Below are 17,399 nucleotides of genomic sequence, written 5' to 3' on the forward strand. Positions count from 1 at the left end.
ATTGGCATTACTACTTCTACCATCGGCTACCCATCTCCAATATATCTTCTTTAGGACAGATTTTGGGGGGGCAGTTCTGTTGTTCCAAGCGTCGTCTAGGCCAAGATTGCCGAGAAGGCGCTTGACTTCCCTCAACCAACAGATCTTTGGCCAGCCTGGCAGAGCCAATACATTAGTTAAGCCCTCCGCGTAGCTTGACATTTCTGGAACTCTCCAGATTCGCGCCCATAAAAGGAGGGGACGGAGCCTGGCCTGATCACTAATTGCCCGAGTACCCATATCTAGAAGCAGTGGGAGGGTTGGAGTACTATAGGGGAGCCCCATTAGGTCTTTGTGGAATTTACTTTCTGAGCGGGATAACTGATCCACATTGTGAACCCCCCAGAGTTCAGCTCCATAAAGTGCTGCACTGACACCCCTAGCCCTGTAGATGTCTAACATAGTGGCAATGGGTTTGATGGTTGAGGCACGTTGTTCCTTAAGAAGGGCACACACCACCCTCTTGTGGGTCAGCAGCATCTTTTGGTGGTGGCATTTCCAGCTCATAGAGTCACAGAGGCGAATACCGAGGTAGTCGAACTCCGTGACCCTCTCGAGGGGAACAGAATCTAAGGTCGGTGGTTTAGCTATCTTTTTCGGGGGGTTAAGGACCAGGTACTTAGTTTTCCCTATGTTAATAACTAATCCCCTTGCATCACAAAAAGATTTAAAGCTAGTTAACAGACTCTGCAGGCCTACCGGGGTTTTAGAGATCAGGAGGGTATCATCTGCAAATAGGAGGGTAGGTATTCTTCTGCCAGCCAGGGATGGTGCATCTGCAGGATGTTGCAGCAGGTGCTCCACCACTCCATTAACATACAATGAGAACAGAGTGGGGGCTAAGACACATCCCTGGCGTACCCCTCTATTTACAGGTATTCGTGCTGTTTTTTGTCCCTGATTACCCCACCTGATCTGTGCAAAGTTGTCAGCATGTAATTTAATTAACATGTTTAATAAGTATGGTGGAATGCCTAGTTCCTCGAGCACACTCCAGAGTTGGCTGCGTGGGACCAGGTCAAAGGCAGTCCGCAGGTCTATAAAAGCGAGATACAGACTGCCTTTCCACAGTACAACCACCTTCCAATACAACATCATAAGCCGGAAAGATTGCTCTATCGTCCCCATACCCGATCTAAAACCGGCCTGGAAGTCAGAAAGAATGCCCTTTTCCTCAACCCACTGCAGTACTCTGCCCAAAACCACTTTTCCCGCCACCTTCTGTGAAGAGTCTAAGAGGCTTATGGGGCGATATTTGGCAGGGTCGTTCCGACTCCCTTTTTTAAAGATCGGAACGACCTCAGCACCCTTCCATGAGGCCGGGAGGGTTGCCCCATCAAAACTAGCATTCAGTAGGGCAGCAATAAGTTTTCCCCACTCCTCCGGGTTGATGCATAGCAAGTCCCCTGGTATGCCATCCGGACCCGCTGCTTTATTGGGGACAAGGCATTTGATCGCCCCTACCACTTCCTTAGGTGTAAACAGGAGCTCATCATTAAACTCACAGGGTACTAAGGGATACTGTTCTAGCAAACTTACCCCCCTATCCGGGAGCATTGTGTAGAGCTAGGAAAAGTGGTCAAACCACGCATCCTCCGGTATGTTGCATGATAACATTGTGTCCACGGGTTTATCCCTATCTCTTAGTAGGTCCCAAAAACCCTTCGGGTCTTTCCTTAAGCTTGCAGCCTTCAAATCATACCAAAACTGGTTCTCCCATTCTACCTTTGCTCTAGATATAGCCCTCCTGTAATTGCCCCTAGAGCTCCATTCTTGGATTTCACTGCCTTTATTAACTCCCCTTTGGCGTCGCGACAAGCAGGTGAAAACCACCCAGCAGCGCCCTTCATAGCGCCTCTTTTATGAGCCCTTCTTCCCGCATTATGGACTAAAAACAGTTCGCCTAGTGCGTTCGTAGTTTGGGCAAACAGTGTGGGTACCTCCTGTGCACTAATTGGGGGGGAATCTAATCGGGGGATAATATTAGCCATATTGGATTTTACCTCTGAAATCTTTCCCTCATTGCCAGCAATGTTCTTCCATTTCAGGCGCCTACCATCGTTGGAGGGACACACTTCATGTGTTGTTCTCCACACGTGGGGGATTGGGGGTAGGGAGCATCCCATCCACAGAGGGGACAGAGACAGAGACAGAAGATTGTGGTCACTGTCGATGGACGGCAAGACCACCATATCTAACAGGAAAGCCCACAAACGATAGTTCAGCAGAATGTAGTCAATCCGTGAGGAATGCTGTTGAACGTATGGGCCCCCAATTGATCTGAATTCGATCTGCCATTAGCTGCTCTAAGGCCATGCTCCAAACAAAGGGCATTAAGGTCAATGTCACTTTGGGTCCATCTTCTAATTGGCGTAATCTGTAGCGGTGGAATACCTCTCCTTGCATCATCGTCTCTGGTGCCTAGCACATCGTCCGCAGTAAGGGGTTCAAATGTGCAGTTGAAGTCGCCCGCTAGCATGACGAGGGAATCAGCGCTGCAATTTCTGAGTTCCTCATCAATGCCAGTTGAGGACAGGGTGGACGAGCCGCCCCGTGTGCCTCTGACATAAATGTTAAAGATTTCAAGCACTCTCCCTCCACATAGCCCTCTCACTGTTAGCCTCTGAAGGTCAGGGGACTATATGGCATAATCACAGATGTGGTGGCACAAGTACACCATGTACACATTCCAGAGGAATCCGATGTCTTTGTGAACGATAAAGTTTCCACCCCACAGGAAACAAAAAGACCCCAATCAAGCTCCGTAAGATTTTTACTGAATGACGCATATTCCAAAATGTTAAAAGTAATGGAACAGCTGATCGCTGGCCTGACCTGAGGGACTAACATTTAAGAGGTCAGTTTCTAAACATGACTGCAACTCTCCAACTAATACCGTCTCTTGTCAATTAACTCATCTTTGTTGGCTGCAACAAATGCATTCATGGGGCAATCGCACATACTCTAATTACAAATTGATCTAATGTAGTCATTAGCTAACTCCATATCTAATATTGAATCAAAAATTCTAAAGCTTGAATCAAAATAGCCATATTCTAACAAAACAGCGATAGCACGGGCTGTGCTTGTACTCCCATGGTTGATAATCTGTGCACAGTCCTGGAATTTCTATCCCTACTTGTGGAAAATTTAAAGATCAACTATCAGCATAATCTAATCACGGCATCCCAGCAGAAATAATAGAATCACTCTCTAATATTTACCATGGAAATGCAGGAGGGGTGAACTCTATTTCAGCCTCCAGCAACCATTCGACGAATGACGTGTCCAATGTCTATTCCAAGGCCCATTCGGCTCAAGATAATCACTAGTAGGGGCTGAAGTCAGTGGCAAGCCTCGCATGGGACACCAACACCCCAGTACTGTTATGACTCGGCCAGCTTCACAAATCACTAAACCACCTACAAAGAGGGAGAAAAAAAGGCTGAAGCAAACAAAAAAATCCCTCCTAAAACGCCAGGCAAGCTGCATATACATACGTCAGTTGACATGGTCAAAGCGCCCTGTTCAAATGACGTTTTTCCAATTTTTGGCAACCTGCAAAAGAAGGATGAACATACAACTGAATCCAGTCCCAGTGACATTTACTCAGGAATAAAAATCAACTTTGATCCTAACGGGCGGACAGTGTCTGACGGCCCTCATAAACCCATGACACAGACCCCTGAAATATTTCAAGCAAGTACTGTACAAGATGCACAAAGAGTACTTAAACCACAAACAAACACGCAGGTGTCTGACAAAACTTAAATTGTTGTGGTTCAAGCAATGAGTAATGACAATATTAAGGAGTAGATAAGCTCTCCGATACAAGGGAAATACCAGCTATCACCAGACATTAGTTCATAATCAGCGGAGTTGATATTACAATCCCGGCTGACCCGTTGTCCACCTACAGAAACAACTTGAGTGCTTCCCGAACAGCCATCCAGCATTTTCAACAGCTCGTCGCACTGTATTGAGGCTTAGGTTTTTAACCCAGGGAATCTCAACTTGTAAAGAAGCTTGGGCCTATTGTCCAAGTACTAACAAACCGACGGATCTAGCTCAGTTTGGTAAATTTGTAAACCTTTTGCATACTGCCATGAAAAGACTGGAAATCTGAGTGTAACTGGAGGAGGAGGAGGGTGGGGGGGTCAACACTTGCTAATAAGGGCAGAGCCAAAGACTCACGTTTCTGTTCTGTTGGTATTAAAGCACCATGGTCACACCTTTTTTAAAAAATTTTTTATTAGTTTTAAAGTATTTGTATGATGCGTAATATTTTGTTTAATCTGTTGTTTATTGTACCAATTTGTATTAATTGACACAAATAATTATTTCCCTTGTTCATATCTATCATCCAAACACCCATCGATTCCTCCAAGTACCTGCTTGTCCATACATCACATGCTTTTCAAGATCTATGTATGAATGCGTCTATTTATTCGACATGCCAGATCCACCCATTTAAACCCACCAACACAATTCCTCCATCCACCCATTAAGCCAATAACACATTTTTTGTTCAAACCCCCCCACATTCTACACCCATCTACCCATCCAAGCTGTCTTCATTCATCGTGACACTGCGCAACCATCAGCACCTCCATTCACCCCCACACCTTCTACCCATTTATCTAGACCCTCCTAATTCTCTTCAAAGGCTATCCTTCCATCCACCATCTACGCACACTTTATTCAACATCATCTTCATTCTGTCCATCTACATCCTCTTCACTCATCCCCACACTCTCTATCATCCATTTATGTCCCCAAATTTCCTAATTAAAGCAGACATCCGTTCATCCATTCACTGCTTTTGCCCTCTCTAAAAGGTTTTAGGAACTGTGATTGGTTCACAGACCATTTGAGGTTTGGAGGGCCTCGAGCAGATGACATATTTTAGATCATTGCAATAAAGGGGCTTTTCATTGCAGATATCCGAGTGTTTCTTTAGTTTTATTACTAGATGAGCTCTGATTTAAAAAAAAAAAAAAAAAAAAAAGTCATAGAACAGCCAGACATCGGAAGCCTAACCTAAATCAGACTACAAATGGGCGCCCTTAATAAATAAGAATACATATTTTGTTGCGCTTAGCTCACTGAAATAAAACCGACTGAAGAGAGAACAGTTTGCTTCTCTCAGAACGTAAAACACATTGAGATGCAGTGGAAGCGCTCATGTCTTTTTGGAAAAGTGGAAACTCGCCCTGGACATTGCAATGAACAGGCCTCCAGCACTTATTGTGCCACCCTCTAAAGTAGCCTTTCAAAACATGTCTCTGGCCTGCCACATAAGCCTGTAGTGCACTTTTAAACTGCTATTTCGACCCGGCAAAATAAACCTTTTACCAGGCGTAAATCTCTTTCTAATACTTTTAAGGCACTCCTAAAGTAGGGCCTAAAGGCTCATGGGGCAGGGTGCAGGTTATTTAAAAAGTAGGGCATGTGGGTTTAAGTTTTACGTCATGGTTTTGGAAAAACTCATAAAGTCGTTTTTCGCTGCTGTATGGCTCTCTCTTCCATAGGTTAACACTGAGTTACCTTCTTATACTTAATCAGTGCTAACTTCGGACTGAGAGCAGAGATATGATGTTTGCACTCAAATGAGTTGCAATTTAAAATCCTCTTATGCTAAAGTAGGGTTTAAGCTACATTTTGAAAATGGTACTTTTAGAAAGTTGGCATTTCTCTGCCTAAACCAAATGTTATTTTCTACTTGTATTCAGGATCACATGGCTGTGAGTGGCTCTTCTGTGGTGTTTTGTGTATTGCTTCCAGACATGGGAACAAAGAAGTCCTAGGTGTTAGGGGAGTGGTTCTTCATGACTGGGTGGCTTGGTGGGAGTTGCACCATGCCCTAATTACATTTTAAAGAGCTCTGCCTGCAGTGCACACAAAGGAACCGAACACTAGGTCGCACTTGCCTTTTTCACCTTAGTCAGTTTGGAGCCAAACCCTGGGAAAGAGCTGACCCAGACCAGTTTTGGGGATAGGAATTACCTTTTTTTTGGTTTTTCTTTCTTGTATTTCTTGTTTTCAAGACTGCTGGTGTCCTGCTTATGTGTGTTGTTCTCACTTCCTGTTTAAACGCTGTTTATTAAATCCTCTTTGCTTTTACTCTGTCCAGCTTGCTATTTATAGTGTCTATTCATTGTCCAGTGTGCGGTGTAGCCTTATCTGAACTCATCAGTGCCAGAGCTGGTTTAGGGAATGGAATTGCAAGGTTGGTCATCATTAATGGTGTGAACTGGTGGTGTATATGAAGGTCTTATTTTAGTTCTCTGTCCTTTGGTAGCACTGGCCACAAGCCTGTTTGCTGAGTGGGTTTGCCAAGAAAGGCGCTCCTTCACATATCTTGTTGGACGGTGACTTTGATTCATTAGTATATCCTCTATCAACTGTTTGGAAGTGTATTGGAAAGGGCTTTCCCACATTATAAACTTGAGGGGCCATAAATGAGCTTGCAATACTGCACTTACCGGCTCGCTGTGGGAGATAAATTAGAAATGCCGGAGCACCAAAAACTGAATGAGTTCAGCAAGATACTGAGAAAGCATCAGACAGTCAGGGAGAAATTGATGGGGAGGGTAGCTGTAAACCCTGATGTTTACAGCACTGTGGCACAAAATGTTATTTGTTCATGGTGGAAGATGGCCATTAAATATTGTTTTTCACCTTTTCTGAAATCAGTTTTTTTCTTTTCCTTCCTATGTAGAATGGTGGAAAACTTAGAACAACTGCGTGAAGACTACAGAAAACAAAATAAAACATGTTTCATCCTTGGTGCGTCAGGAGAAACTGGCAAAGCATTACTGAAAGAGATTGTGAAAGGGAATATATTTTCCAAAGTCACCACAATCGGACGTAGGAAACTTGACTTTGAAGATGATTCTTATAAAGATGTGGTAAGATAAATATTTGTGGTACATTTGAAATATAGTTGCACATTTTCTTTAACAAACAATCTGTATGATACAAGAGGGGAGGGATCACACTGCCTCTCATCTGAGCACAGTTCACCCCATTGCATTCTGGTAAATGCAGTACGCTTACTTCAATGTTGCTGTAGTTTTTCACTAAAGTACTGTGTCCTGCGAAGACTTGGACTGTATTCCAGCAACCCCAGTGCAAACTTAGCACCTCCGAGTGGCACAAAGAATAACGTAGCAAACAATAATTGCAGATTCTACAGCTCAAGTGAGAAATGCTGGCAGAGCTCACAGGTCTATTGCGAAAGGTGGACAGTTACACAGTTCTGTTTAACTTTCAGATTTTCATAAAGAAATAAGGTTATTTATTACAGATTACATACTTACTCTTTCAACTTTATACCATATATGTAAATCAGCATCTGAGGCATTTAAACGTTATTATATGAACAGATCTTTAAAATCTTACGGTCCAAATATAATTTAACTATCCTTCGTTGATTCTCCTTTATGAATGTCTTAAATGCTTCCTGAAAGGCCATTGTTCTATGGATTTTATTTCATAAACAAGTTCCAGTAAAATCTAGAGGTAGCCCTCCAATGGAGGACACTGAATGGGTGGCATAACTCAAATCCCCCCCCCCCCCCCCCCCCCCCCCAGCAGAAGAGCGAGCATGAGCAGGTGATGGCAGATTTACTTTTCTTCACCTCCATTCTAAAGCAGCTGAACAGGAAAAAGAACACTCATTTGTGAGGTTAGACTAAAGCTGGGGAACATTACATGTAAATTTACCTTATGTGGTATATGATAAATCAGATCCTGCAATCTCTTTATAAAAGCCAGTCTCTTATCCTCCTAGTTACATAATACTTGTGAGGCACCTAGTCGCCTGTAATAAAGAAATGACATAGCCGCTCCGCTATAATTACTTATTATAGTTGAGGTCTGATCTCACAGGGTTTCCTGCCAGAGCCAGCAGCCCAGGGGAAAGGAAGATCAATTCACTGAGCATAATTAAAGGTGCAGTTTAATAAATAAAAACAATACTTGCCTTTTTTTTGTGCTCTATTTTTATTTTACATGATCAGTACCAGGCAGAAGGAGATATTTAGGTCAACATCTTTAGGAAATTATAGGAAAATTGGACTCTATGCATGTTTGTACACATTCTGAGGTACAGTGTTTTTTAAAAACTGGCTTGTAGCAAAATGATTTTAATATCTTTTTGCAATAAATATCTTAATGCTTTTTGTTGTGTTTAATTTTTCACTAGAGGTTTTACCTAAAAATCTTCATGTTTGCAAACATGCAAACTTTTTCATTTCATATAAAAAAGCACCACACCCAGGATTTAAGTTGTTTTATGGGAAGAGTGGTGGTGGGACCATGTATTATAAGAACTAAACTACCCACTGATGTACATAATAAGGATACTGCATGTCAGCTCGGAGTTATATTACCTTATAAAGGAAATCTGCCTCCTGCTTTATTTCCTCTATATGGTGACTGAACTCTTTGGTGACTTGCAATATCCTTATGATGTACGGTAGGGGGTACTTTAGCCCAAATATAGAGTAAATCCGTCTAGATCATTCCTTCTTCGACTTAAATTGAACACCCCTCGACAAGCCCATATTAGTCTGTCTCGGCCCAATTTATTTATTACTGCTTGCAAGTCGCTATTTGTCTGCTGCTGCTTTGTGACCTCCCTATCCGAAACCACTGTCTATAGCGAGAAAGTGAACATCCAAGTTTTTGATTGTCAGAGTTGGTTGTGGCTCCAACTTCTCAGCAAGTAAATTGAAGTCAGTACTTGCCAATATAAGACCCGTGTTCAGCAACGGAGGACAGGTCACATTGATACACCCCAAGAGTGAATCCACTATATTCTGGGTGCAAGGCCTGGGAAATTTCACAGATTTGTATTGTAAGTCTCTTAGGGAAATGTGTATTTATTTTAAACATGTTTTTTATCTTTTAAATAAAGATAAATTCCCATAAAGGTTTTTCGGAAAAGTGTTGTGCTTTTTTAAATATTTAACTATTACCCCTCACTCACCAAGAAAAGATGCACTGGTTCTGCCTCAGTGCCCCTAGAACATGCTAAGCAAGGCCTTGGGCGCATGTAAAGACTGCTCTGGGCAATTGGCGTGTTCTTCGGCCATGTCCAACACACAGCCATTGTGCCTCTTAAACATTTTGTGCATAGTCTTCTGCCATGTGCCGCATGCCCAGAGCACAGGACATGGCTTTTAAACAGAAGCCAATGAGTATTCATGATATTTAGTCACAGATGATTCCAACTATAGCAGCAGCAGTTGCCATAATGAGTCTTCACAAGGTATTCTATGCGTAACTCTGTAATGATCACATTTCACTGCCTGTGGTTCTGAAAGAGGCCGTGGATACTTCTAGCTAGTGTCCCACTTCCTGGAAGCGCTTCTGGGCCACGTTATGAAATGGGAAGGGTGCTTCATGCAGCTTCTTCCGTGATGTGACTTATATCCTGGACATACTACATGGAAACGACAAGCTTCCCAGAAGTACGTCTGGAGAAGTGTCCCCCTTTCTTAAAGTAATTCTGTGAAACATGCCACAAGTCGCTAATTGTATTTTAAGAAAGTTACTGACTTCCTGGACATACTACAGGGAAGTTGCCAAGTGGCCCTGTTCCAGAAATATCCATGGATTGGTCTGCGGGCTACTGATAGCAATGATTTTCAGATTTTTTTATTTTTTTTTAAAGGCATGCCTGAGTGAGTTTTCATCAGTGTCCATGCAATGTGCGCTTTGAGTCATTTTGTCTCCATGTAGAACCCATAAAGCTATGTGCTGCTGCTGCGCTGTACATACAATTAGACCTGACCAACACCATGGTGTACCCACAGACCACCTGCCTTGAGCGCACAAGAGTAGTGTCCCCACTTACCAGAACTGATACTTTGTAAAAAAAAAAAGATCCTGCCAGGGTTCACATGAATCTGATCTTCTCTGCCGCTGAGCAGCACACATTGTGAGACTGGACCCACATCCCCGTGTACCCACTGACAACCCAGCTTTGAATAACCAGCAGTCAAACTAGTCAAGTGGCTGACCCTTGGATACATGGTACGTGCTTGACTGTGCCTACAAACTCATGTAGTGGAGCCATCACTGAAATTCAAACACCCTCAGATTGCTCACTGATTGTTGACAAAGCAACTGTGCTATCACCCTAGTGCGTGCAGCAGTAGCAGTAGAAGTAGAAAGAAGCACTTGTTTTTGCCAATATTGTGTCTGCTTCACTTTGTTGACTCTTTCCCCTCTCCTGACCTAGCAGCCTTCAACGGGAGCTCTATTCCGAGCTGGAGCTTCAAACAGCAGCACTTCAAATTGTCTGGCTCCCGCACTTTTAAATTAACAATATTAGTGTTTTTTTCAAAATTACTTCAAAGTTAATAAAAAGAAGATGCTATTTTATTTCAACATTAATACTATATTCAGTAATATATATATTAATTTTCTGACCAATTACATTTAACAAATTTAATTTTAAGAATTAAAAATATACATTTATAAATATATTTTTAAATATTGTTTTATATACATATGTAGACATATATATGGACATATATTCATATACTAATTTGTATAGGGTTAGTAGCAATACTACTTGGCATGCGAAGTAAAGTACTCTTTATGTATCGCAATGTAAAACTAATCGCAACCACTAGGCCCTGACTGAACGAGCTGAGAACAGCTCAAACAGTGTCAAATACATCTTCGCCATAGTGAAGGACTTCACCTCCCCAGCCGCCAGTCGCCCCACCCTCCCAATCACAAGATCTCTGCACCCAGCTCTCCAACTACTTCAGTGACAATATTAACACCATATAAAACAAATTTGTTCCCCAACTGGACCACTCAACCCTCGCTGCTCTGCAACCCAACGAGATTGAAACCTTGGACATGGCCATGACCTGCTTGTTCACCATATCCTCGAGAGAAAACACCTCCACCATGTGCTTCATCCACACGGAAGCCCCATCAGACTCGTGCCCACACTCAAGCTTTACCAACGGACTCCTTTATCACTGGACGCACCTAGATGGTCAGCCTGTCCCCTTCCAAACCTGATCTGTTGAATCCCCCAGGGATCCTCACTCAGCCCCACACTGTTCAGTGTGTACATGAGAGTGCTACCCAACATCATCCGACCCCCACGGACTCAACATCATTTTGCATGCCTACAAACCCATCTAGTTGAGGTCCATCTCTCCATCACCGATGACACCCGCAACACCTGAATTAAGTTTCCTCTTACATTTTCTAAGACTCCAACTGGATGAGGACTAACTGTGTGAAGCTCCACTCTGACAAGACAGAGGACCTGGACCTCGGGCTGGTGGCCATCTGAACTAGGATGGATACCAAACCCATCCTGAAACCAATGGATAGTGGTGGATAATCAACTCTCAATGACCAGCCAGATTAACACAGTTGCCCAGTTTTGCTTTCTCACCCTCAAGCACCTTAGAAAAATTTTCAGATGGCTACCGCCCAACACCTGAAGAACCCTTGCACAAGCCCTCATGACCATTAAGCTGGAACACGGGAATGCACTGGGCATCAGCATCACCTATCACCTCACCAAGCTACTGCCGGTCATCAAAAACGCTGCAGCCAGACTAGCACTCAAACTTCCACCCCTCACCCAAATGTCCACTCATGTCAAATAACTCAATTAGCTGCCAGTTCAGAAACGCACACTCTTCAATCTCTTCATACAAACATTCAAAACCTTGCACAGTCCATGCCCCGCTTACCAAAACAACTGCATCAGCTTGCACATCCCCACCAGAAACCTCCAGCCTCCTTCTCATCCACGTCCCCTGCATCTAAAGAACCAGAGCCGGCGAGTGTACTTTCTCGTACCTGGCTGCTAAAGCTTGAAACAAACTTCCACTGTACATCAGTGCCACCAGCTCAATCTTTGGATTTTACAAGAAACCGAAAACCTGGCTTTTGTAATGGGCACCGGCTGGACTGCCCCTTCCTCTGGAGGCACCAGGGCACCCTCTCAAGTGATATGGGTGCCGTGCAAATATGTATAACATAACATCACCATATAACTACCTTAAGGTAATGACCGCCGAAGTAGAAATCTGCAAAGTAGCAACTGTTGTTTGCTTGTATCTGATGGTATAAGCTAGGGTAAAAAGGAAGCAATTCCAAACTAAGTGCAAAAACCATTTGTGCTCTTAATTCCCCATATTTGACTTAACGGTAAATCAGCCACAAAGACATTTTTTTTTATGTCCATTATTGCGCTGTTTTGGTTCTAGCTCTTTTTCTGTCTGTTTGTTCCGCCTCTGTTAGTCGGAATGTTCTTGTGCATCAGTATTCGGTTATGTTCGTCAAGCACTCAAAATCAGGAAGACTGTGAGCTCTATTAATGATTAATGATGCATTTATTTATCATGTATTGCAGATGGGATTTGATAATGGTATTTTGAATGGCTTGAGATTCCACTGTAATGTTTTATTCATTTTAAAATCTTGTCTGTGTGATATTTATTATTTTATGTCCTTGTGCCGAAAAAAGCTATTGAATTCACTTGCCAATATCACAGCGTAATCGGGGCTTACTGCGCCCAGTTTTTGCACCAGTATCTAAATGACTCCTCAAGTACTACTCCTGTTTATAAAGTACGTTTTTCACAGTAATGAACTCAAATTCACACTGTTTTTGTGCTCCCAGGTTCAAGAGGTGGTAGACTTCGAAAAGCTGGATGAATATTCCGCCGCGTTTCAAGATCACGATGTTGGATTCTGTTGTTTGGGAACAACGAAAGCTAAAGCCGGAGAGGCAAGTGGAAATATTCTTGCGAACCATATGTCGCCAGACATTATCTGATATTTATTTACATGCTATACATTAATAATGAGCTAAGTGACTATAGAATTCGTTGTTGATAAGTACGTACATATTCTAGGAAAAATGAGATCCATAGCTTGTATTAATGTGGCAGCGCATTTTGGTGAATGCGAATAAAGGCAGATTAGATATTTTCCACTGACAAAAATGCAAGGAATAGGTGACGGTCAATGAATCTCCATAGAAATAACCCTGCTGTACGAGTAAACGTTCTATATATACAACATACACAAACTTGAACAAAAATTGGTAAAGTGAATATGTCTCTTCTTGCTGCATTGGTGCAGTGTTAACATTTTCTTTTTCAGGCATTTGCCGCAAAAATACAAAAAGAAGGGGGGGAAAAGAAAACTTCTTACCACCTAAACCTGGTGGCCATACACTTTCAAAAAATAACTATTGTATATAGTTTTTATAGAACACTACAGGTACTTCATAGCAGGGAGGTATACTTGAAACCTGTATAGGAACCCTTTTTAGTTTTAACACACATTACAGGAAAATGTGATTCCTATTTACAATAAATTATACTATTGGCTTTGAGTTACTATAACCTGAAGACACTCTAGAAGCACACAAGGGTGACTAAAAAACAAAATGGGATAAAGAATAGGAAGAAAAGAGCATTGGTAAAGTAAAATATTGGCCCACTAGCTGGTTACTCTATGTATGCACTATTTCTGTAGCTCAAACCTAGCCAAAAGGCAGCGGAGCACTGTACAGTGCAAAAGACGAGCATAAGGCCAACAAGTGAAGCTGGTTTACGTGGATGGTTCCTGCTTTGGGGCAGTACTGAGTGATACGGGATGTAGCAGAGACTAAAGAGGACTTGTACCTTTTCTTTTTTCTTGTCTATACCTTTTAGTCTGCAGTCTATGGTGTCCAGGCTGCGGGTCTTGCGAGAACCACCCCAGGCGGTGAGCTTGTCTGGAAGATAAGCAGAGATGCTGGTCTTGATGACTTTGTAAATTATGTAGCTGTTTGTTTAATATGGTGCAAGCTTGTAAGGGGAGCCAAGGAGTTCTCTCCGGATGATGTAATTATATTACTTTAAGGTCCTAGATGTTATGTGCTGGATGACGAGCCGGCAGTGTTTTTAAGGCATTTTGTCTATGAAAAAGAGCAAACTGTAAAGTAGAGTTGTGTGTCATCTGCATATTGTATAATCTTGATGCTGTTCTTTGTAAACAGAGCACCGAGCAGCTCCACAGACACCCTCTAGAGGTTGGAGTGCACTTCTTAGGTGGATCTGTGATCACTCACAATGCAAGAGAGCCAATGTCTGAATTGGGCGGACCCTCTGCTCCATGCGTTGGTGGGTGAGAGCAAAATGTGAATGACAGTTGAATATACCAATGGATGTAGCAGGCTGGCCAAAAGCCCCTCGATGGAAATATGTTTTTTTTTAATCTATCATTGTTTGCAGTACATGAGGAGGGGAAACGCGTCTGAAACAGTATCTAGGCCAGGCCTAAAAAGAATAATGAGCAGGGCTTGAAAACCAAATTTCAAGAGTATCCCTGCTGGGGAACATTTCTACACCCATTCGAAAATATGCATAAGTCAATCACTTGGAAATGTGCACTTTCAATTTTTTTAGAAACTACGTCACCTACACCTTTAGAACCCCCAGAAATGTTTTAGCTCTTGTTTTTAACTGGAGTCATGTAGCACTTTTTTTTCCATGCTTGAAAACTATTTTCAAGCTTTGTCCGTGCCCACACACTTTCGAGTTTGTGGGTGTAAACTGCATTTTGCAAAGCAAACGTCTCTTGTTAACGCCTCTTTTCAGGGCAACTATCCTTAAATGTTCAACCGTGAAAACTGTGCCTCACTGCCTGCTTTTCCACAATTCTAAGTACAAATTGGAATTGTAAAATTCCACTAATCTTGATGCTGTGAGTGAAGGTTTGAAATTCACAAGCACCATTGCGTTTTTTGCGCGCCTCAGTCCAGTGTGGCTGTCTGTGGTTGAAGCGCTGCGGGTTTTTATTAGACCGAAACGTGCTCCAAAGATGCAGCTACACCACCCCGCACTACCGATGACATCATCATCTACTCTTTTGACAACTCGCAGAACATGCGGGGGGGGGGGGGGGCTGTGGTGAGCGGCTGTGTGCAAGGCTGTTGCAATGAGACGGACGTGTGCCCGGTGCAAATGGCACAGAGAATAGTTGCGCGGGTTACGCCATGTTGGAGGGGCTTCACATCCGTACTTCAGTGAGACCTTCATTAATGCGCATGCGGAGTAGTGTATATTCTCGTCTCTAAGGGCACGTACGGCGTTGCCTGGAGGCAGTTTAAATGTTTTCCCCAGAATATTGGTCTTGATTTTAATCCTTCTTTATCGTTTGCTACTGAAAACATAATATAATTGAGATAACGGCTAACAGATGCAGTTAGTTGAACGTAGGTTTTACAGTGTTTAGAAACTTCAGAAACTGTGATATGCGCTTCACAAAAATCAAGTTAATAAAACGTTCTTAATTTCCCCTGACCCTATTTACAATATGCAGAATTACAGTCGCCTTACTGGACAACAGTCATTTCGCAGTAACATTTTCTTCTTGGCTTGAATGTGCACGTCCATTTCACAAAATATATTCGAGTGTGTACCATCCATCTCGCCTAGAAATAACTTCTGTCTCATGATTAAGCATTTAAACATGTCGCCGTTTCAGTTCTCAGCCTTGCTGTGCGTCTGATGCTTTTGAAGGTGTGTGACCTTGAATTTACGCAGTAGCGCCTCGGATGGCGCACAGGGCCGGACTGCCTACCGGGCGTTTTGGCATGCTGCCGAACAGGGGGCTGATGTCACTGCGGTGGGGGCTAATTTCGTTGATGGAGACCTGCGTGTGCTTCTAAATAAACAAAGCAAAACGAATTTCGTTCAGTACTGGCAGGTCCCCATCAACGAAATCAGCCCCCAGCTCGGCAGCATGGCAAACCGCCCGGTAGGCAGTCCGGCCCTGATGGCGCAGCGGCATTTACGGTGCGAGGCGGAGGCTTTCTAGTTAAAGGCTGGAGGCCTCGTGACTTTCCGTCCTTGCCGCATCTTGAAACCAGGCCCAGCGCCGGGGCTTAGTAAGTGATGCTTCTAATCAGCTTGGGAGCGCGCGGGATTTGCCAAATCGCTTCAGCTTAACAGGCCATTGATAGGCAATCAAACAATATTTAGCTTTGTCCGAGGAGCGCAGTGGGAAAAGGTGCGGACACCTTGTCAAACGGGGCCCATTGAGGCGGGCTGACGGGTTAAGTGTGGGGGTCTCGGTGGCAGCGTGGGCGCGGGGCTTCAAGGCGCGCCTGTCACTTGTTAGCAGGCCCCGTGAAAGGAGGGACGCCAGCGCCTGACGGCCGGGCCGGCATTGAAGTCATCACGGTGACTAATCTGCCCAAAGCAGTCCCATGGTATTTATGTCACTTAAATTTTCATCAAGCCGCGCGAGGTGGCAGCACTCTATTAAGGAGAGGATGAGCCCGAACTCAAGCCAAACAAATTCAGGTCTCGCTTTAATCAAATTATGCCTCCGCTGGCCCGGGATTAGGGCCGGGGCAGCGTGGGTCTGCGCGCTCCTCATTGGCTGGTTTTTGAAACCGGCCAAACTGCAGGCCTAGAAAACACGCTGCCCATTATTTTTCTTTTTTTTCTGTTTTAGTTTTCAAGTTGCTGCAACCCCACTGACGTGGTTATGGAAATATGCAAAACAATGATTTGTTATTTTAACAAACGTTGATGAACCTGCAGCCACGCCTGCCTGTATCATCGATTTACCAGTTTAATTTTGGGCCCTTGGTTAAGTTTATTTATTTTTAGAAAATGCATGTTTTTCTCCTATCTTTTAAAACTTCGGAAAAAGTACCGTGCTTGAACGCAGGCCAGTTCGGCCAGCATACCTCGCGTGCCTGGTTATGTGTGTGAAGGCTGGAGGTGAAAGGCACACATTCAGCCACAGTGATACCTTTATTCTCCTTTTTTGTATGGGTCTATCTCCCCACCATGTAAATACGCTGGAAATCTACTGCAAATACAAAAAACTTGGATCTATTATCTTTTAATCATCTCCCCAATTAATTCTATCATTTGAGTGCCACCCTTTGATGTTCACCTCCAAATCGTTTTTGCGTCTTACATAAATTGAGGGTGTTAATAAATACTAGTTTTATATCTAGCATTTCGACTGAAGGCCTGTCTTCTTGTAATACTGTGGGAAACAGGTGCACATCTGTTTATCTCCTGGCTGACCTCTCATCATAGCCTTGATGAACAGCATTCTATCCTTTATCTGTAAATCGGTCGCCTGCAGGTGGTATTTTTAGTTGGTGTGCAAGCGGTGGTATTACGACTTGACCCCGCTGTTATAACTTGGCTTTCCTAAGTGGCCGGCAGTGCTGACTTGCATGCAAAAGACCTGGCTGCAATCCTGATGTTTGTTTAATATCATACACGCTTCAAGCCAGGAATGGGTTAGCTTTGAAGGGATGACAAAGAAGCCCTCATTCTCCTGTC

At 43.4% G+C, this 17,399-nt stretch overlaps 1 protein-coding gene across 5 annotated transcripts in view; it reads left to right on the forward strand.

Moving 5' to 3' along the window:
* Positions 1–17,399, forward strand: part of HTATIP2 (HIV-1 Tat interactive protein 2) — a 143,886-nt gene that overhangs the window by 55,152 nt on the left and 71,335 nt on the right. For all 5 annotated transcript variants that reach the window (XR_014978729.1, XR_014978730.1, XM_085643600.1 and 2 more), the window contains exons 2-3: positions 6,761–6,950; positions 12,716–12,823. Coding sequence is in view for 3 of the 5 variants with exons in the window: in XM_085643600.1 (XP_085499726.1) it covers positions 6,761–6,950; positions 12,716–12,823 (298 nt within the window). In the remaining 2 variants the exon portion in view is untranslated. The remainder of the gene's footprint in view (positions 1–6,760; positions 6,951–12,715; positions 12,824–17,399) is intronic.

This window comes from Triturus cristatus, chromosome 3_1 (genome assembly GCF_964204655.1).
Source record: "Triturus cristatus chromosome 3_1, aTriCri1.1, whole genome shotgun sequence".
NCBI lineage: Eukaryota > Metazoa > Chordata > Amphibia > Caudata > Salamandridae > Triturus > Triturus cristatus.